Source organism: Moschus berezovskii, chromosome 2 (genome assembly GCF_049115385.1).
Source record: "Moschus berezovskii isolate FMDL1 chromosome 2, NW_MosBer_1.0, whole genome shotgun sequence".
Taxonomy (NCBI): domain Eukaryota; kingdom Metazoa; phylum Chordata; class Mammalia; order Artiodactyla; family Moschidae; genus Moschus; species Moschus berezovskii.
The window spans coordinates 128,967,920-128,991,662 of NC_142461.1; the positions used below are offsets into that span (position 1 = coordinate 128,967,920).

The 23,743-nt window shown below is 34.6% G+C and overlaps 1 protein-coding gene across 1 annotated transcript in view; it reads left to right on the forward strand.

Annotated features, from left to right (window-relative positions):
• The window catches only part of FSIP2 (fibrous sheath interacting protein 2), a 149,289-nt gene that overhangs the window by 40,667 nt on the left and 84,879 nt on the right, over window positions 1–23,743 (forward strand). The window contains exons 9-13 of the mRNA XM_055398640.2: window positions 2,759–2,848; window positions 12,707–12,819; window positions 14,042–14,087; window positions 15,287–15,393; window positions 19,702–19,762. Coding sequence (XP_055254615.2) covers window positions 2,759–2,848; window positions 12,707–12,819; window positions 14,042–14,087; window positions 15,287–15,393; window positions 19,702–19,762 — 417 coding nt within the window. The remainder of the gene's footprint in view (window positions 1–2,758; window positions 2,849–12,706; window positions 12,820–14,041; window positions 14,088–15,286; window positions 15,394–19,701; window positions 19,763–23,743) is intronic.

The window sequence follows — 23,743 nt, forward strand, 5'->3', positions numbered from 1 at the left end:
TTGGGATGGTCTTGATCACTGCCTCCTGTGCAATGTTATGAACCTCCGTCCATAGTTCATCAGGTACTCTATAAGATCTAATCCCTTGAATCTATTTGTCACTTCCCCTGTATAATCATAGGGATTTGATTTTGGTCATACCTCAATAGTCTGGTATTTTTCCCTACTGTCTTCAATTTATGTCTGAATTTGGCAGTAGGAGTTCATGATCTGAGCCAGCTCCTGGTCTTGTTTTTGCTGACTCTATAGAGCTTGTCCATCTTTGCCTGTAAAGAATATAATCAATATGATGGGTCTGCCCATCAGAACAAGACCTAGTTTCCTCCTCAGTCAGTCTCTCCCATCAGGAAGCTTCCATAAGCCTCTCATCCATCAGAGGACAGACAGAATGAAAACCACAATCACAGGAAACAGACCAAACTGATCACATGGATCACAGCTTTGTCTGACTCAATGAAATTATGAGTATGCTGTATAGGGCCACCTAGGACAGACGGGTCATGGTGGAGAGTTCTGACAAAACGTGGTCCACTGGAGAAGGGAATGGCAAACTACTTCAGTATTCTTGCCTTGAGAATCCCACAAACTGTACGAAAAGGAAAAAAGATAGGACACTAATGAGGAACTCCCCAGGTTGGTAGGTGCCCAATATGCTATTGGAGATTGTTGAAGACATAACTCCAGAAGAATGAAGAGATGGAGCCAAAGCAAAAACAGCAACCACTTGTGGATGTGACTGGTGATGGAAGTAAAGTCCGATGCTATAAAGAGCAATATTGCATAGGAACCTGTAATATTTTGTTCTACTAAAATTAAAAATTTGTAAATAGTTGCTATTACCTACCAACATGATATTCTACTATTTTGCCAGCCATAAAGAATAGACAGTACCAGAAAAAAAAAAAGATGAAAGAAAGGAGGAAGTAGAAAAAGATGGAAGGGAAGAAAAAGGAAAAAAGGAAGAAACAAAGTTTAAAGGAAAGACTTCAGGTCATTACTTTGTTATGCCCAAAATCTACCAGCTTCCTCTTATTTCTAACATTATAAGACTATAGTAGTATTTGTTAAATTAATGATATTAAAATTTCTTAGCCAGAATAAAAATATGTAGGTTTTTTTTTTAATTATCTGTGAGTATATGTATCAGGGAAAAACACAAATCTTCCGTGAGTTATCACAGCATCCCATCAATCCTGCTTCTGTCCCATCAATGCTGTTTCTTGGTGAGAGTCCCTTTGTCACTACAGTAGATTACTAACTAGTCTCCATTGACTCTTATTTTTACCTGCCTCAAATCCATTATTTTATGCTATTACATAATTATATGTAAAGGTCTGCTCTGATAGTTTCTTCTCCTAGCCCCCAAGCGTAAAGATTTCCATTAACTCTTAAATGAAGCTCAGACTTCTTAAGCAGCCATTCATCACCACTGTCAAACTTAAACCTAACTTTACTTCACATTACCTTTTGAAGAAGGTGGATATGATCTAGGCGTGATATGCACCCAAACTGGAGCCAAACTGCTGAAGTTCAAGTCCTGCTTTATCGTTTTCTAGCCTTGTAAATAGGTTATACAAATTATTTAACATCTTTGAATCAGTTTTATCATTTGAGGAGATAATACTTCTAAATCCCATAAAGAGCCTAAAAGTTCTTGCCCATAGCAAGCATTCAGTTAATTGTCTAATCAAATGAGACTACTGACCTTTCCTAAAACGCAATTTACCATTTATACTTCTGTGCTTCTCTTTATCCAAGTTTCTAGCCTGGAATGCCATGTTTACTGTTCATCTATTCAAATCCTACAATTCTTTAGATCTTCACCATAAATGACACAATAAAAAAGTCTTTCTTGATGTCTGTAATTGGAAGATACTTGTCCTTTGAACTGTCTAATACTTTGTGTTATTCTTAATCCATGTATTCCATATTTCCCACTATCTTAATTATCCATAATATTGTAACTCCCACCTTTGTGTTTCACAGACTATTAAGTACTGTGTGTGTCTGTGTGTGTGTGTCTGTGTGTGTGTGTGTGTCTGTCTGTCTGTCTGTGAATGTGGTCAAGAAGACATTTTAAACAGATTGTTACCTCAAATCTCCTCTTTTGAGGAAGTGGTAGATAAATTATTTTATCTAGGTGACAAATTGCGTTATACCCCTATAGTGATTTTGTCATCTTCCAAATAGCTTCCAGAGGGACAGAGAGAATAAGAGAGGAAAGGAATATTCGGTGAACCTGGTCTAGTTAGAGAAAAGATCACTCGCATATGTGAAAATTTTACTGAAAAAACATTGAGCACACATGCTATGAAGTTCCTTTGTCCTCCTAATTGGTTAGAAGCAGAAATTATAATTTCCTTTTTTACAGAGAAGGAATATGTATATGGTTACTTATGCTAATTTGTGAGGCACATTCAAGAGTTGCAATTGTCACTGTGGGCTAGTGGGTCTCCAGCCAGTAGCTCTACTGGTATCAAATTTCTATAAAAAGGAAATGGTAAGTTACAGTTAATAACCCAGGTATAGCTTTTCTGTCAGAAGAAAATTCTTTCCTTTCAGTATATCTTTTAACCTAAAGGGATAATATTTGAAGAGTAATCACATTTCATATTTCTTCTTGTTCTCCAATACCTCCCCCAAATGCTGAATATAATTAGCATATAAGCTCACTTCCTAGTGATATGATAAGAGAGTCTATCTTGGGTAATTCTGTCATCACCATTATTAAAAATAAATGTTTTGTTGCATTTTAAAGCTTTTTCTCCAAAGAAGAAAAAGAAGAAGAATGATGACATAAAGGTAGTTTATACTGTTGCTGACCAGAAACCAAACAGAGGAGCATATGGTAATTTAATATTATAATAAGAAATATTAAATAGTATTTTTGGGAAGACTGAATTTGGATGGCTTTTTTTGGCTTAAATGCAGATAATTCCTCTAGTCCTTTTTGTCAAATGACAGATTTAGGGTGATGCTTACAAACAATGATACAACTCTATTGCTTCCAGAATTTTATCTCTAATTACTAATTTAGTATTCTGGCCTTATATCATCATTTTAGATAAATTAAATGGTCCATTGCTGCTGAATGAACAGTATGTGAAACAAAAAATTGCAAGATAATTTTTATATTGCTCAAAATGATTTTTGAAAATTCTGAAGTGGATCAGAAATTAATTACATTAATTCAGTCCACCATGGACTCCAATGAAACATCACTTTATTATTTATATCATTCTGTGTTACTTCATGTTGTCTGTTAGAGCTCATTGGATTAGACCAGGAACCCAAATAATAGCATAAATATTCTCCAAATAATACACTATCAAAAGTATAAGACTATTTGAAGTTGAACAATATGAATTCTTCTCCCATCTTAAATTTGAAGGAAAAATTAAGTATAAAAATTAAATCCATTTGTATTTATCAGTTAAATTCTAAATCAGTTCAGTTCAGTTCAGTCACTCAATCGTATCCAACTCTTTTCGATCCCATGAATCACAGCACGCCAGGCCTCCCTATCCATCACCAACTCCCAGAGTTCATTCAAACTCATGAAAAGTTTAAAATTGTTCTTACCCAAGGGTGTAATTTTATTACTCTCATAAAGTTTCTAGGGTGAAACAGGATTGAGCTAAGGCTGTCTTCCACTCAGGACTACTGTAGTTTACTTAATTCAGTTCTGAACTTAGTGGGTCCCATTTTTAAAATCAAAAGTTTTTGGTTTTTTTTTTTTTTTAATAAAACACCAAAGAATTACTTACAACATATACAATTATGACAACACAAGCCACATATCCACTAAATATAGACAATAAAACTAAATTCTCAGTTTGTAAAGCAGTTATGCAGAATGGCTTTCTAAAACTATAAAGATGGCTAACACATGAAAAAATGCTCAACATCCCTCATAATCAGAGAAATGCAAATCAAAACCACAATGAGATACCATTCCACACCAGTCAGAATGGCTGCTATCCAAAAGTCTACATGCAATAAATGCTGGAGAGGGTGTGGAGAAAAGGGAACCCTTTTACACTGTTGGTGGGAATGCAAACTAGTACAGCCACTATGGAGAACAGTGTGGAGATTCCTCAAAAAACCGGAAATAGAACTGCCATATGATCCAGCAATCGCACTCCTGGGCATACACACAGAGGAAACCGAAATTGAAAGAAACACATGTACTCCAATGTTCATTGCAGCACTGTTTATAATAGCAAGGACATGGAAGCCACCTAGATGTCCATCTGCAGACGAATGGATGAGAAAGCTTTGGTACATATACACAATGGAGTATTTTTCAGCCATCAAAAAGAATGCATTTGAATCAGTTCTAATGAGGTGGATGAAACTGGAGCCTATTATACAGAATGAAGTAAGCCAGAAAGAAAAACATTAATACAGTATACTAACACATATATATGGAACTTAGAAAGATGGTAACCTTAACCCTGTATATGAGACCGCAAAAGAGTCATAGGTGTATAGAACAGTCTTTGGGACTCTGAGGGAGAGGGTGAAGGTGGGATGATTTGGGAGAATGGCATTGAAGCATGTATATTATCATATGTGAAATGAATCACCAGTCCAGGTTTGACGCATGATACAGGATGCTCGGGGCTGGTGCACGGGGATGACCTGGAAGGAGGATATGGGGAGGAGGGAGGTGGGAGGGGGGGTTCAGGAAGGGGAACACATGTACACCCAGGGCGGATACATATCAATGTATGGCAAAACCAACCAATATAATATTGTAAAGTAATTAGCCTCCAATAAAATAAATAAATAAATAAATAAAACTAGTGTTTAATGCAGGTCATACTCGTCTTAGAAAGAAAAAAAATTAGTCATTTAGTCATGTCCGACTCTCTGTGACCCCATGAACCCATCAGGAGCCCATGAACCCTGTGACCCCATGAACCCCAGGAGCCCATCAGGCTCCTCTGTTCATGGAATTATCCAAGCAAGAATACTGGCATGGGTTGCTATTTCCTTCTCACGGATGTCAAAATATAATTGGAGGAAAGAATGATAAATGGAAAGTACTATTTTCAGCCTCACCAGGATACTAGTCCATCTGTTACAGTTCTCCAGGTATCAGAACTATAAATTTAATTAAGTATAACTGAAAGATAAAGATGAATTCTAAAACTGTATTAATGCTTTATCTGGGAGCGATGGGAAGATTCTATTTCTACTCTCCAGTCCTAGAGATTGGCATGTGAGTCATTCTCTATAAACTTTAGAAATGTACAGTAGTGATATCACAATTATATAATATAAGTGTTCCTCTCTCTCATTCACCATAATCAAACTTCCTTACTTTGCTTCTCACCATTGCACTGAGTATGAACTCCATATGGTATAATAGCCTTTCCACTATTATGGGCAGTTTTCTCAACATTTTGTAATTGGCAGCAATGCAAGCAGAGTTCAGAGGTCAGAATTCTCTACAGTTCCTATTTATTGTCTCTATATTTTTACAATCTCAAAGATCTGGAGGTATTTTATTTTGGTTTTTAAATTACTTTAAAGCAAAATGGAATGGTTTTATGTAATTGCATGAGTTTTAACACATATGGAATTGTGTGACTTCTATCACAATCATAACATTTCCAACATTCCAAAAATGTCCTTTGGCAGTCATGCATTCCTTCCTCCCACTGATAAGCCCAGGCAACCACTGATATGTTGTCCATTACTACAGTTCGTTTTTCTTTGGAAAATGTCTTATAAATGGACATTTTGATAATTGTTCCTTTCACTCAACATAGTGCCTTTGAAATTCATTCAAATTATTTCATTTGTCAGTAGTTTACTCCATTTTATTTCCATTGTGTGTATGCAATGGATATCAGTTGAAGAAAATATGGTTGTTTCAGATTTGTGTGATTATGAATAGAAAGATCAGAAGTATACATTAAGCTTTTTATGTGAACAAGGGATTGTTATTGTGTATGTTGAAGTTTATAAAGAATTGCCTGTTTCTCAGAGTAGCTATAACATTCGGTATCCCCCATTAGTAATGCATGCGAGATCATGGTAAATTCTGAAAGAGATGGGAATCCCAGACCACCTGACCTGCCTCTTGAGAAACCTGTATGCAGGTCAGGAAGCAACAGTTAGAACTGGACATGGAACAACAGACTGGTTCCAAATAGGAAAAGGAGTACGTCAAGGTTGTATACTGTCACCCTGCTTATTTAACTTATATGCAGAGTACATCATGAAGAACACTGTGCTGGAAGAAGATTGCCAGGAGAAATATCAATAACCTGAGATATGCAGATGATACCACCCTTATGGCAGAAAGTGAAGAGGAACTAAAAAGCCTCTTGATGAAAGTGAAAGAGAAGAGTGAAAAGGTTGGCTTGAAGCTCAACATTCAGAAAACAAAGATCATGGCATCTGGTCCCATCACTTCATGGGAAATAGCTGGGGAAACAGTGGAAACAGTGTCAGGCTTTATTTTTGGGGGCTCCAGAATCACTGCAGATGCTAATTGCAGCTTGAAATTAAAAGACGCTTATTCCTTGGAAGGAAAGTTATGACCAACCTAGATAGTATATTAAAAAGCAGAGACATTACTTTGCCAACCAAGATCCGTCTTGTCAAGGCTATGGTTTTTCCAGTGGTCATATATGGATGTGAGAGCTGGACTGTGAAGAAAGCTGATCGCCAAAGAATTGATGCTTTTGAACTGTGGTGTTGGAGAAGACTCTTGAGAGTCCCTTGGACTGCAAGGAGATCCAACCAGTCCATTCTAAAGGAGATCGATCCTCGTTGTTCATTGGAAGGACTGATGCTAAAGCTGAAACTCCAATACTTTGGCCACCTCATGCGACGAGTTGACTCACTGGAAAAGAGTCTGATGCTGGGAGGGATTGGGGGCGGGAGAAGAAGGGGACGACAACGAATGAGATGACTGGATGGCATCACCGACTCTGTGGCCATGAGTTTGAGTGAACTCCGGGAGTTGGTGATGGACAGGGAGGCCTGGCATGCTGTGATTCATGGGGTCGCAAAGAGTTGGACACGACTGAGCGACTGAACTAACTAATGGTATATCGTTGTGGCTTTCATTTGTATTTCTCTGCTGTCTAATGATGAGTATTTTTTCATATGTTTTTTATCTTTTGTAAATCCTGCTTGTTGAAGTAGCTTTTGAAGCCTTTTCCTCATTATTATTTGGACAGTTTTTTTACTATTGAATTTTGAAAGTTATTAATGTATTCTGAATTTAAGTCTTTTTCAGGTATCTGATTTGATAATATTTTAATCAGTGATTTGTCTTTCAATTTTCCATTTCTAATTTTTCAGTATGTCTATCCTTTTGCCCATATTGCACTATCTTTGATTATTGTAGCTTGTTATTGTCTTAAAATAAAGTAGTATAATATCCAGCAAGTTTATTTTTCTTCCCAGTTTTTATGGACATTTTAATTCATTTGCCTGAGTATAAGTTTTATACTCAGCCTTACATCAAAAAATATGCCAGGATTTTTGAATGAAAGAGAGATAAATCTTACAGGATCTTCCAATCCGTAAACATGGTATTTCTATTTGTTTAGGTCACCTTTGATTTCTTTCATAAGTGTTTGTAGTTTTCAGCTTAGAAATCTTTTTTTTTTTTTTTTAGAAATCTTGTATATGTTCTATTTATGAATAAGTGCTTCATCTTTGATACTATTATACATGGTATTTTAAAAACTTTATTCCCAGTTTTCCGTGGCTAATGTTTTTACTATATCTCTTTGTACAGATATTTTAGTGGTTGTTCAAGGTAATAATATACTTACTTAGCTTATCACAATCAACTCTGACTAGACATTCTACCTCTTTATGTAAAATGTAAAGTGTAGAAATCTTACCAGTATATATATTTCCTTTTTCCTCTCCCCTTTGTTATTAGGTACCTTATATATTATGCCTACATATACCACACACTCACTCAAAGTAATCATTATTTAAATAGTTAAATAGAGGTAGACAGTCTATTATATTTAGTCAAATAATTTACATTTTGGTTGCCTTTTAACCCCTAATGTTTCTGGTTATTTTTATTCTTTTTATCTTAACTTTTTTTCTATTGGTGTACAGTTGATTAACAATTTTGTGTAAGTTTCAGGTATACAGAAAAGTAACATATACATATATCTATTCTTTTTCAAATATTTTTTGATGTGAAGAAATTCTTAATTCAGTACAATAAAATTTCACATATTTTCATTATATTTTGTATATTTTGTTACTTTTTCAGGCTCATTTGTATGAATTCTCTTTGATATTGAAAAATTATTAGTCTTTTACCTTATTTGTGGGAAATATTTTCATCATTTTGTTAATGGCATTTTTTATTCTTTCTTATTAAACATTTCAAACATAAGCAAAAACCAGCAGAATACTTATGTGCCTCTCTTTCAATTTCAACAATTCATGGACTATTTTGTTTTGTCTGTGCCCTCAACTTCTCCCTGGTGCCCTATTATTTTAAAGCACATCACACACATTATTTCATCCATCAGTATATTATTATATACCTAAAGGATTAGGATTATTTTTAATGCATAACCACAATACTCTGATCTCATTACACAAATGAATAAGTCATTAAGGTAAAGTGAAAGAAAGTGAAGCCGCTCAGTTGCTTCAGCTCTTTGTGACCCCATGGATTGTAGCCTACCAGGCTCCATCGTCCACGGGAGTTTCCAGGCAAGAATACTGGAGTGGATTGCCATTTCCTTCTCCAGGGGATATTCCCAGCCCAGGGATCAAACCCAGGTGTCCCACATTGCAGACAGACACTTTACCATCTGAGCCACCAGGGAAGCCCTTAAGGAAAGTCCTTAATGTAATCAGATATTAAATTACTATTCAGCTTTCCAGCAATCTCATAAATATCACAAAAATATTTGGAAGTTACTTTGAATCTACATTGACAAATATTGCAATAGTTTGTATATCTTCTGAGTCTCTTTTAATCTATGGATTCTCCTTCCATATATCCCTCTTCTTCCCTCCTTCCCTTCATCCTCTTTTTTCAAACTGCAGTTTATTTGTTTCAGAAAAGGAATTGCTTGCCTTGTTGAGCTCCTCAGTGACTGAAGTTTTGCTGATTGCATCTATATGGTGTGTGTCATTGCTTCTGCATTTCTAGTAAAGTATTAGTTTATTTACTTTCAAGTTCAGGTTCTTTAGCAAGATTGATTCATAGATGGTAGTCTATCTTTCTATCAGGAAGCCCCATAATATTGCATTGTTTTTCTCTTTGTGATATTAACAGCCATTTGTGCTCAAGGCCTGATCAATGAATTAATTATAGGTTTCAAAATTGGGTTATTTTAATTCTATCATCTCTTCTTTATAAATTAGAATAGTCTAATAAAAAGAAGACTCTCTTGGACTGCAAGGAGATCCAACCAGTCCATTCTAAAGGATATCAATCCTGGGCGTTCATTGGAAGGACTGATGCTGAAGCTGAAACTGCAATACTTTGGCCACCTCATGCAACAAGTTGACTCACTGGAAAAGAGTTTGATGCTAGGAGGGATTGGGGATGGGTGGAGATGGGGACGACAGAGAATGAAATGGCTGGATGGCATCACCGACTCGATGGACATGAGTTTGAGTGAACTCTGGGGGTTAGTGATGGACAGGGAGGCCTGGTGTGCTGTGATTCATGGGGTCGCAAAGAGTTGGACATGACTGAGCGACTAAACTGAATAAAAAGAAATTTACCCTCAACTTCTGATTGGTTACATTGTGATACAGTATTTAAGAAAAGCAGACTGATGCTTAATATTTTAATATCATTTATTATTTTTCAAAATAATGAATTATTTCAGTACCATCTTCCGTGTGTTTGTGCTATGTTGCTTCAGTCATGTCCAGCTCTTTGTAATGCTATGGGCTGTAGTCCACCAGGATCCTCTGTCCATGGAATTTTCCAGGCAAGAATACTGGAGGGGCTTGCTATGCCCTCCTCCAGGGGATCTTGCTGACCCAGAGATCAAACCTGACTCTCTTGTATTACTGGCAGTTTCCTGCATCGCAGGTGGATTCTTTACCCACTGACCTACCAGGGAAACTGCCCATATTGCTATTACTGTGCTTGTTTATTCTGAAATTGTGACAGCTCTGGCAGGTGAGAGCCCCTTCAAGATAACTCTAGAGTCCTTTTTGACACAACCCTATTGAATTTTGTTAGCTTTCTTGAGAAACTTAATCTGTACACATTAAGTTGTTTACAACCAGTGATTTTCGTTAGCATCTTTGAAAAGATGAAGTGATATGTATATATATATATAGTTGGACCTATTTCTGGACATGATGTTTTGTTTCATTGGTCTCTTTGCCCTTATGTGAAAACAGTATTCTGTTAATTACTGTAGCCTTATAATGAGTCTTGAAATTTGACAGTTTGAGTTCTCCAACATTTATTGTTTTTCTCGGTTAACTTGGTTGTTTTAGGGCCATTACATTTCCATAGAAATTTTAATTTTTAATTGAAGTATAGTTTATTTACAATATTATGTTAGTTTCAGGTGTAAAAATGATTCATGGTTTTTTTTTTTTGCAAATTATATTCCATTATATATTATTACAAGCTATTGAATATAATTCCTTGTGCTATACAACAAATCCTTATTGTTTTATCTATTTTTTTGAATATAGTTTGTATCCATTAATCCTATACTAATTTGTCTCTCCCTTACTCCATCTCCCCTATGGTAACCATGTTTGTTTTCTAAGTCTGTAAGTCTGGTTCCGTTTTGTAGAGATTCACTTGTATTACCTTTTAGATTGCACATATAAGTGATATCATAAAGTATCTGTCTCTCTATATGTGACTTACTTCACTAAGCATAATATTCTCTCTAGGTCCATCCATGTTACTGCAAATGGCAGTATTTCATTCTTTTTATGGCCACATAATATTAATATTCCATTTTGTGTGTATGTGTGTGTATGTTAAGCCAATCATTTGTTGATGGGCACTTGGATTATTTCCATATCTTGACTATTGTAAATAGCAGTGCTGTGAACATTGGCATGCATGTATCTTTTCAGCTCTCCAGTTTCTACAACAGTCATTTGGAAATTTTGTTGGTTCACCTTTCATTTCTTTTTCTTGATGGCCAGGATTTCAAGAACAATGTTGAACAAAAGGTGATTGTGGACATCCTGATCTTGTTCTAAAATTTAAGGCTAAGTGTTCAATATAAACTATTAGCCCTAGAGATTTGAAGGTAACTTTTATCGAAGGAAAGACATATCCTCTCCTACTCCCATTCACTAAGAAATTTCATCATGAATGGGTGTTGAGTTTTCCCATGTTTTTCCTTGCATCTTGGAGATAGTCATCTAAATTTCCTTCTTTTTACTCCTACTGTGGTAAGTTACTTTGACTTATTTTTGAATAATAAACCACCCTATGTTCTTGGGATAAGCATCACTTATTCATTATGTATTATTTTCTAGTATATATTGTTAGATTCAGTGTATATAATTTTTACATCTTTTGGCATGGGAGGATATTGACTGAGTTTTTCTTATAATGTCTTGTAATTTTTATATGATTTTTATATCTGAATGATTCTGGTCTCAAAGTATAAGTTAGGAGATGAGTTCACTCTTCATTTTTCTGAATGAATTTGTGTAGAATTAGTGTAAATTCTTCCTTTGGTATGTTGTATAATTCAGAAGGAAAGTCATTTGAGCCTAGAGTTTTCTTTGTGGAAATGTTTTAAAGAACACATTCCATTTATTAAACAGATATGATGTTCTTCATATTTTCTATTTGCTCATGAATGAGATTTGGTCATTTTTTTGGATTTGATGGAAAACATGTCTCATTTTATAACTTATTGCTATACCTTTCTGTAATTTATTATTTTTAGTATCGTCTATAGTCTCTGTTATGCTTCATTATCTCTGTGTCTTCTCTTTTTCCTGATCAGTCTTCTGACTTATCAGTTTTAAACTGTTTACTTTATTTTCTCTTGTTTTTCTCTTTCCTTTTCACTTGGATCTTATTTCTTTTCTTCTGCCTATTAAGTGTGACAAGGTTGTGGAAGAATTAAAACTTTGGTACACTGCTGAATAGTATGATATGGTACAACCACTTTGGAAAACAGTTTGACATTTCTTAAATATTAGACATATACCTACCATATGACCTAGCCATCTACTACTATGTATTTACTCAATAAAATTGAAAACATATATGCACAAAAACTTGTGCAGGTAAATTCATAAATATTTGTAAGTTGCCAAAAGTGTAAATCTCAACAGGGGAGTAGATAAAAATAATTGTGAGAAATCCATTGCAATGGAATGAATTTTAGAAATAAAAGGAATTAATTTTTAAAACATACAATATTATGTTGAGTGAAAGAAGCCAGGCAAAAAAAGAATACATGCTATATGATACCATTCCTATAAAATTCTAGAAAATGCAAATAAATCTTAGAAGTACAGAGCAGTGTTGTCAGAGAATGGGAAGAAAGAGATAGATGGATTACCAAGTTGAATGAGGGAACTTTCAGGGGGTATTATAAATTTTATTTTGGTTGTAGTGATGGCTTCACAGTTATGAGCATATTTTTAAATTCAGGAAACCATACAGTTTATGTTACTTCAATTATACTTCAGTGAGTTCTTTTTAAAAGTATGCTGTTTCTCTTTGATTTACTTTTAGGACCCTGCGTTAGCACTCTTCAGAGATCTCTAAGTAGTTCAAAGAATGTTGCCAAAAAATCTGTACCTGCTGTTGTTTGTAAGCCAGATGCACAAGATGATGCTGAACAAAAGGTATAAAATTATGTCTCAAACTTTTGTGTGCTGATTATTAATTTATCTAGTTCACTGTTGCTTCTATGAACTGTCTCCTTCTCTAGCATGTTAACTTATCTGTTAGGGATATTAGGGTCTATTCCTGAGAACTGATCCTTTCCCCTATATGTGTTGATTTACCTTTGTGCTAAACTCACTATGTAATTTAGCAGAAACTAATCCAAACAATCATTTAGCAACTGTAATGATAATATCTATTATCTATTGAGCATTTGTTGGCCAAAGCCCTATGGCTTTTTCCAGAAGGAAGGAAAAATGAATAAACCGGTCACATAGGATACATAATCTTTCCTCTTGAGGACTTATTGTTTAGGGAAGCAGACAGGCACAAAAAAATGTTTTACGTAAGTAAAGAATATGGAATGATAAATTTTATTTTGATTCCAAGCAATGTGTTTTTAAAGCGTTACTTGGATTAGAATAGTTTGGATTGTATTTCCCTGAAACAAAGCAAATGACTAAAGTTTTTAGACAATTTTAAAAGTTTAAAAATAAACTTTCAAGTTTCAGCCATTAAATAGATTACCATGAATTTTAACAAAGTATGGAATACTGGAAGAGGAGCAGATTTATACATAGCTACATACTAAACTCAATTTTGAACTAGTGAAATACCTATAGAACTAGTACCTACCTGTAGAAGGTACCCTCAGTTCAGTTCAGTTCAGTCGCTCAGTCGTGTCCGACTCTTTGCGACCCCATGAATCACAGCACGCCAGGCCTCCCTGTCCATCCCCAACTCCCGCAGTTCATTCAAACTCATGTCCGTCGAGTCTGTAATACCATCCAGCCATCTCATTCTCTGTCATCCCCTTCTCCTCCCGACCCCAATCCTTCCCAGCATCAGAGTCTTTGTCAGTGAGTTAACTCGTCACATGAGGTGGCCAAAGTATTGGAGTTTCAGCTTAAGCATCAGTCCTTCCAATGACCACCCAGGATTGATCTCCTTTAGAATGGACTGTTTGGATCTCCTTGCAGTCCAAGGGACTCTCAAGAGTCTTCTCCATCACCACCCTAGGAGACTAGTATTAAGTATTTCCCCTGAGTCAGTTTTCATGAGAGAGTTAAAAGATTAAAGACAAGAAAATCTGTATTAATTTGGTTGATTGATGTAAGGCAAATCTCTTTAAGAAGAAAAGTTACTAATGAATATTCTTATATTTAATGTTGTGCCATTTAGAAAGATGGAGAGACAAGTAAAAAACCAAGTGTTTTTGATGATAGAGGTAAGAAAATAAAGAACATTTCATATTTGTTTTGTTATTTGTTAAGTACCTAATTATGGTTTCACCATATAGTTTCTCAAGTTGTTTTCCTTGATTATAAAAATCATGGTTATTTTGGAGAATAAAACATGATATGAAACTATTTTTGAATTTTTATTTTTTAATTAGCCTATATATTTGAATGATTGCTTGATGAGGATGGTTTTTGAAAATTGTGAGGTGTGGACAAGTTAGAATACCTGCTGTAACTGTTCCAGTGATAAATAGAGTAAGGTACTGACATACTATGGTTCGGTAGGTTACAATACAGAGCACTTCCCAGGAAGGCCCTCATATTCCACTTCCATATATTCCTCATTGGCAATGTATCCTAGTTTGTATCTCCTCTTGAGTGGAATATACAAAAGCTAAGTTTTTCTGCATGTTGTTAGATTTCTGGAAGTCACTCAAAGCACTTCCATGCGTATCCTACAGTATACACACATAGAACATGCTAGAACCCTCCATGTAGTACCCAATGGCCACCTTAGATTCAACACAAAAAATCAAATTCTTCATTCTCCTGTTTTTACCCAGGATAAAACTTGACTAATCTGTGACTCTTCCTTACTTAAATTTCATATCCCAACTTTACCAGTCTCTGTCTAACCTACCTCCTTAATTCCTCTTCCCCTCTCCTCTTTTCCATTCCCACAACTGCTGGCTTTGTTTTGTCCATCCTTAAATATTTCAGTAATCTTTCCCCAACCTCTTCCTCCTCTTTTTGATCTACTATATGTTTTGGTATAGAAGCAATTTTCCTAAAACACAGTTTTGGTTATTTCCCTATTCAAGTTGTGAATGGTTTTCCATTGAAGACTGAATGAAATGCAAATATCTAGTTAAATCTGCCAGTGGTTTGTGATTATAGGAATTAAATTGGCATAGTAGTATATGAATTAGAATCAGAGGTTAAGGATCTCAGACTTGGTTTTGAGGACAATGGTGAGCCACTGGAAATTTGTAGGCTCTGAACATCAAAAAGCACATGTTATTCTTGGTGATACTTCCTTAACTCAGGTGAATCCCTGATTGATGTAACCCAGTGATTGTGCTCAGTCAGCAGGAAGAACATTGAATCAGTTCTTTTCATGAACATTCATCCTTAATCCAGCAATATTATCTTTGTTTCTTTTCTTTGTTTTCTCTTCTTTGTCCAGGGGAGCCATGTGTCTCAACTAAGGATTCAATGATTTCGCCTCAGAATTCAGCTACAAGAAATTTTCCCAGATCTTCACTGACTTATTTGAATCATTCAAAAGTTGAGGTATATAATATTTCCTTTGCTCCAAATGCAAATGATAAATGAAGTACTATTCTATGATCATCATTCATTAAAAAAATTCATTCACGAAGCTACTATATAGAACTTTACTCGCTGAAATTAATATAAAATTCCCCAAAATAGGCTGCAACATACAGTTCATGGTACATACCTTCAACCTTCAGAGGAAGTATCAAATTAGGCTTATTTGATTGGACTTTGGATAGTGATGATGGACTGTTCTGAGACAGGCCATCTCTTCCCATTCCCTTTTGACTAATGATCGGTTAATTGCTTTTGAAAAGTTACCAGCAAAAGTTCAGGGTGTGACATCTCGGTATAACATAGATACATAGATACCTTTCTCTGTGGGATGCCAACTTACTGGTGGTTTTGTGAGTCAAAAACCACATCTTCCATTTACCTTAGCAGCACAGTGTTAACTGTTTGAACTCTTAAAAAGTTAACATGATTTGAAAGAGATTTCAGTATACTGGAAATTTATTAAAATTTTTCTAAATGAATTCTATTTGATTATGGTAGAAAGTAGCATCATTTTCCATGTCCTCTAATGCATAATTTTTGAGAGAGTTCATTATATACAATTCATAAAAGTGTGATTAATATGCTTTTCTGTAGCAGTTTTATTATGAACAAACAGTTCACTTTTCAATGTTCTGCTGTGTTAATAACCACATTAAGCATGAAAAAGAAATTTTTTACTAACTCTTAACATCTAAAGTCCTCATATTGACCAACAAATATTAAAGACTATGTCATTTACTAAAAACCAAAACAAGAACAAAAAAATGAAAAACTTCTTTAAATACATTTTATTATTGACCTTTTTTGAGTAATGTGTGCATTCTTAAATTTGCCATCCATATTTCTTGAAAATGAATATTAAATGTCCACAAATATCTAGTTTATTATCAGAAATACCATTAGAATTTTATTATGAAAAGTATTACTTCCTGTTTACAATATGTTGTACAAAGCTTATCACTGTCAGATAATGTATGTCTGATGGTCTGTGTTCAAATCTTAGATCTGGGAATTTAAAAAGTCTATTGTGAATTCACTGATTAGCTCTAGTAATCAACAAATTCAAAAAAGTTGCAGGATACAAGGTCAACACACAAATCACTTGGACTCCTATATACTAGCATTGAAAAATCAGAAAGGAATTAAGGAATCAATACCATTCACCACTGCAACAAAAAGAATAAAATATCTAGGAATAAACCTACCTAAAGAGACAAAAGACCTGTATACAGCAAACTATGAGACACTGATGAAAGAAGTCAGAGATGACTTAAAGAGATTGAGAGATATTCCATGTTCCTGGGTAGGATGATCAATATTGTAAAAATGATTATACTACCAAATGCAACCTACAGATTCAGTGTGATCCCTATCAAATTACCAATGGCATTTTTCACAGAACTAGAACCAAAAATTTCACAATTCACATGAAATAGCCAAAGCAGTCTTGAGAAAGTTTCCTGACTTCAGACTATTCTTAAATGCTACTGTCATCAAGACAGTATGGTACTGGCACAAAAACAAAAATATTGACCATTGGAACAAGGTAGAGAACCCAGAGATAAACCCACATACCTACAGTGCCTTATTTTTGACAAAGGAGGCAAGAATATACAATGGGGCAAAGACAGCCTCTTCAATAAGTGGTGCTAGGAAAACTGGTCAACTACATGCAAGAGAATGAAATTAGAACACTTCCTAATACCATACACAAAAATATGGATTACTCACAATAGATTTAAGACCTAAATGTAAGACCAGAAACTATTAAACTCTTATAGGCAGAACACTCAATGACATAAATTAAAGCAAGATCTTCTGTGACCCACATCCTAGAGTAATGGAAATAAAAACAAAAATAAACAAGTGAGACCTATTAAAAGTTAAAAGCTTTTGCACAGCAAAGGAAACTACAAACAAGGTGAAAAGACAACCCTTGGAATGGAAGAAAATGATAGCAAAGGGAACAATGATAAAGAATTAATTACAAAATATACAAGCAGCTCATACAACTCAATACCAGGAGAGCAAACCACCCAGTCAAAAAGTGGGAAAGGAACCTGAAGAGACATTTCTCCAAAGAAGACATACAGATGGTTAACAAGCACATGAAAAGATGCTCAATATCACTCATTATTAGATAAACGCAAGTCAAAACTAAAATGAGATACCACCTCACACCAGTCAGAATGGCCATCATTGAAAACTCTACAAACAATAAATGCTAGAGAGGGTGTGGAGAAAAGGGAATCCTCTTGCATTGCTGGTGGGAATGTAAACTTATATAGCCACTATGGAAGACAGTATAGAGACTAGGAATAAAACCACCATATGACCTGGCAATCCCACTCCTAGACATATACCCTAAGGAAATCAAAATTGAAAAAGACACATGTACCGCAATGTCCATTGCTGCACTTTATGCAATATCTAGAACATGGAAGGAACCTAGATGTCCATCGACAGATGAATGGATAAAGAAGCTGTGGTACATATATACAATGGAATACTACTCAGCCATAAAAAGGAATACATATGAATCTATTTAATGAGGTGGACGAAACTGGAACCTATTATAGAGAGTGAAGTAAGTCAGAAAGAGAAATGTAAATATCGTATCCGTTCCGTTCAGTCGCTCAGTCGTGTCCGACTCTTTGTGACCCTGTGGACTGTAGCCTACCAGGCTTCTCCGTCCATGGGATTCTCCAGGCAAGAATACTGGAGTGGGTTACCATTTCCATCTCCAGGGGATCTTCCCGACCCAGGGATCGAACCCGGGCCTCCCGCATTGGAGGCAGACACTTTAACCTCTAAGCCACCAGGGAATACTGACACATATATATGGAGTCTGAAGAGATGGCACTGATGAATTTATTTTCAGAGCAGCAGTAGAGAAACAGACATAGAGAACAGACCTATGGCCATGGTGGGATGAGAGGAGGGAGAAGGGGCTATATGAAGAGAGTAACATAGAAATTTATAACACCATATGTAAAAGAGATAGCCAATGGGAATTTGCTGTATGACTCAGGCAACTCAAACATGGGCTCTGTGACAGGCAAGGTTGGGATGGGAGGGAGGTCCGAGAAGGAGGAGACATAGGTGTACCTATGGCTGATTCTTGTTGATATGTGACAGAAAAACAAAAAATTCTGTAAAGCAATTATCCTTCAATTTAAAAAAATTATTTTTAAAGCCTATTGTGGAAATTCCCTGGCACTCCAGTGGTTCGGACTTGAAATTTCACTGTTGGAGGTCTGGGTTCCATACCTGGTCTGGAACTTATGATCCTGCAAGCTACACAGTGCAGCCCCCCCAAAAAGAAAAAGTCTGTTGCACCCGATTCACTGTTCTTAAACTCTCATATATTCAGAGAATCTGCACTCTGCCTTCCAGCTCTCCTTAAAAGTTTATTCTTTTAATGTTGTTAAAAAAAAATGTACTTGTTCATTTATTCCATTGAGTTAGCTTCCTTACTAATCACTGCACTCCAAAAATAGTTAATTTAACAGTAAATTATATTGTGCAGAAAAGAGTAGGCTTGAGATTGATGACTTTGTAGTGTCTTGCTTGCAAGTCTGGCCTGTGGCTAGTGTTTGGGAACTTGGCTTTTCTAATATTCTCTAACTATATGAAAATTCCCTAACTGAACAGGTACATACATGTACCTAGACTCTGCAGAAAATGTGACTTTTGTTGAACATCTGATTTCCTTTTGGGAGTCTAGAATTTCAGATATGCATTAGGCAGAGGATGTCTTCATGATGAACCTTCAATAAAAAACCTTAAGTGCTGAGTTTCTAATGGGTTTCTGAGGCCAAAACATTATACACATGTACTTTTATTGCTGGAGAAAAGAGCATGTTCAAATGTGTCCTTCCACAGGAGGGAGAAAGCAACTGTGCTTGTATTTTCCCAGACTCCTCCTGTCTTTCCCCCTTACTTATCCTATAGTGTATCCTTTTGCTATTAATATAATAAATACTAGATGTGAGTACAACTATATTCTGAGTCCCCTGAGTCTTAGCAAATTACCACGTGTGCATAGTCTTGTGGCCCTCCTATAATATAACTGTAAACTTGTTTAAATCTGTAAATAATAGATGTAATATAACCATCAAAATGTGTGCATTTCTTTAAAAAATTACATTTAAGAGAAGTTCTCAAAAATCATAAATTTTTGTGTTTTAAATATATAAATAGTAGTTGATCAGATCCTGGAAAAAATTATTTGAAGGTATTTGTTTTGTTGTTTGTATTATGTAGAAGGAGATAAATGTTGACTTGAATGGAAGATCAAAGAGAACAAGCCTGTTTTGTGAATCAGGTAAATATCAACAGCTATTGAGCAAATCATGCAGTCTGTTAATTCATTTTTTTCAACTAACATTTATTGAGCTTCTAATTCATGCCATGTATGGTGCTAAAGACTGAAAAAAGAAAATCCATAGTTCAATTATAGTGTAGTAAGGAGATAGACATGCCAATAACTACAACCCAATAAGGTAAGTACAATAAAGAAAGTAGGTGTGCATACAAATCAGAGGAAAGATAAAGAAGACAGTGCCTAGGTCTACCTAGGGTCCTCAGAGAAGCTTTTACAGAATAGGTCATAATTAAGACATGAAGGATGAGAAGGAATTTTCTATTTTAATTTTGTGAAAATTGATACTTTTTAATATTAATTGTTCTTTCTCTAAATATTGAGTGCTTTTCTATGGAGAAGTTACCTTGAACATTGTTTTATTATATACATATATAATGTATACATATATATACATATATGACACATAAATATATGAAACATGATATAGATTGGTTCTGTGCATGAGTTTATTCCTAAGTAATTTTATCATTTTCATAGAAATTTTTCTACATTCATGTATAAATAGGTTCCTAATGCTAGAGAAACACAATAAAGTTTTTCATCTTTTATTGAATTACCTAATGAAAATCTCTTATTAATTTTAATATTTTTGCTCATATCTCTTTTTTCTTAATAAATAATTATGTGAGAAAATTCTTAAAAATTCCCAAGTGTTTGTGCTCATTTTACTATCCTTTCTAAATATAATTACTGGAACTTCCAGTGTAAGTGGCATGGTAGTTAACAGTCAGAGAAGGCAATGGCAAGCCACTCCAGTACTCTTGCCTGGAAAATCCCATGGATGGAGGAGCCTGGTGGGCTGCAGTCCATGGGGTCGCTAGGGGTCAGACATGACTGAGCAACTTCACTTTCACTTTTCACTTTCACACATTAGAGAAGGAAATGGCAACCCACTCTAGTGTTCTTGCCTGGAGAATCCCAGGGACGGGGGTGCCTGGTGGGCTTCCGTCTATGGGGTCACACAGAGTCGGACACGACTGAAGTGACTTAGCAGCAGCAGCAGCAGCAGTTAACAATATGCCTGTTAAATTTTGGGTTTTACCTGAAATAGTTTTGATGTTTCACCATTTAGGATATTTGCCATTGCTTTTGGTAAATATACCTTTATTATCTTTAAATAGTGTTTTTCCTATCTTATTAGGAATATTATAGCTGAAGATGAAGTTATGAATTTATTTTATGAAATAAAGTCATTTAAAAAATCTTTTCTAGTACCTATAGATATAATCATGTGATATTTTCTCCTTTGATTTATAAGGATCATATTGATAGATTCTATCATATACTATTTTCCTACTTTAGAAATAAATTGCACTCATGTTTTACTTTTGTATATTCTTTAAATTCAAGTAAAACGTAGTCAGAAAAGACTACAAAACAATATACAGCTTAATGAATTAACAAAGGAAAATACCCATGAAACCACAACATAGGAGAAATAGAACACTGCAAATCTAGTAGAAGGAAAGCCTAGTTATACTCACTCCCAATCAATAGTCTCTCTTCTCACCAAATACTGTCATTATCTTGATTTCTGATGTAGTTTATATATATATATATATTTGTGTATATTAGTGCAGTTCCCTACCATCTTCTTATCAAACCATTATTCCACTGTCCTAATTCCAAAAGCCTTGTAACATATCTTGATATCCAGTAGAGCAAGTAGAGTATCTTGGCCCTTTGCCTTTCCATATAAATTTTCCAAGAATATATTTAAGTTTCCTTTAATTTCTCTCAATAATATTTATGCTTTTGTGTCTTAAATATATCTATTGGGTTTATTCCTGGGAGCTTGACTTTTTTAATGCTATTTTAAAGAGTACCTTTTAAATTTGTATTTTTATATTTATCAATAGTCTAATGAAATAAAATTGTTTTCTGTATAGTCAGGAACCTGCGTAACCTACATTATTATTCCTAATAATTCATTTGCAGATTATTTTAGACTTTCTACATATATTGTTTCTTACAAATGTCAGTATTTCTTCCTTTTCAACCCTTTATCTGTTTTTTTTTTTTTTGACATTTTAACTGTCTAGTAGCATTAGTGTGTGTTGAACAAGGCAGTTTTTTATTCCCAATCTGAGAGTGAAAACTTAATAAAAATGTCTGCTATTTTTTTTCCTTTTTAGATCTTAGCATATTAAGGATGTTGTCTTAAAACCTTAACCTGCTAAGTCAGATCTTTCATTATGAATGGATGTTGAGATTTTTCCACCTGGATTTTGCTTTTGTTTTACATCTATTGAGATGTTTTTTTTTTCCTTTATCCAGTTAATGAATTATGTTGATTTTAATATTGCTCCAAACTTTTCTTGAAAGAAATTGAAAGTGTTAGTTACTCAGTCGAGTCCATCTCTTGGTGACCCCATGGATTGTAGCTTTCCAGGTTCCCAAATCCATGGAATTCTCCAAGCAAGTATACCAAAATGGAGTGGGTTGCCATTCTCTTTTCCAGGGAATCTTCCCAACCCAGGGATTGAATCCAGGTCTCCTGCATTTCAAGCAGATTCTCTACCATCTGAGCTACCAGGGAAGCCCAGACTTTTCTTACTTCAAATAATAATCATATGATCATTATGTATTATTTTTCTCTGCACCAGGATTCAGTCTGCTTAAGTTTGGTTTTTCATTTCTTGCTTCTGTAGTGATGACAGTGATTGGCTTATAATTTTCACTTCTCATACCTTTTTGACATGGTTGTGCTATATTCTCATTAGTGTTTCATCCCTTATTGTCTTCTGGAAGAGTTAAGTAGAATGTTGGGATGATTTTTTTGTCCTTAAACATTGTATAGAATTTATTTGTTAAGATTTTTGGGCTAGGAGTTACTTTGTTAGGTAGTTTTTAATTACAATTTAATTTTTTTTTCATTTTTAAAGTCTGTTGAATTTGTTTTTTAAATTTATTTTAAATGAAAATGATTATTTTTAATAGTAAAAGATACAATTCACAAAGAAGATAGATACCATAAAACATTAGAAACCTAACAACAAAGATATATAAAGCAAAAATCAGAAGAAATAGAAGGGAAATGAAAAAAGTATATAATCATGGTGAGACATATTAACATTTCTCTGAGAATATTTTATCTATTGCAGAAAAGAATAAGAATAGTAGCATCTTGAATGATGTCATTAATAAATAAAATAAAATATAATAGATTTATATTTATATTAATTTTATATCCTACACAAATTTTGTATATCATATGTTGTTATTAGAAGTCCATAGGATATTTAGAAAAACTGGCAAAAAGATAAACATTACTAAATTTCAAAAGGTATAATTATTTTTTGTGTGTGGTTCAATTATAATATACACATATAATATTTTTAAATTATTTTCCATTATACGTTATTGACTATACTTCCCTGTGCTATACAATAAGCCTTTGTTGCTTGTTGCATATATATTTTTTTAGTTAAGAAATCTAGTATTCTATTTACAGTAAGTCAAACAAGTAGAATCAAAATGTCATAAATGTTTTAGTTAGTTATGCAGAAATTTAAGTTTTCTAAAATATGTATTATGCATATTATTTATATATATGTATACAAGAGGTTTTCTACTACACATGATAAAGGCTCGAGAAAGAATATCCAAAAAAAAGAGATGGAAAAATTGGAAACCATAAACTAAATGAAATGGGAGCACTGAATATGAAATGAAAAAGTGAAACAAACTAGATAAAGGTAAAAGATCTTCATATAGTCCAGTTGTTTTTAAACACGACTGCTCATTAGCATGGAGAAGGAAATGGCAACCCAATCCAGTGTTCTTGCCTGGAGAATCCCAGGGATGGGGGAGCCTGGTGGGCTGCCATCTGTGGGGTCGCACAGAGTCGTACAAGACTGAAGCAACTTAGCAGCAGCAGCAGCAGCTCATTAGCAACATATCTGGAGCCCTGGCAAAAGG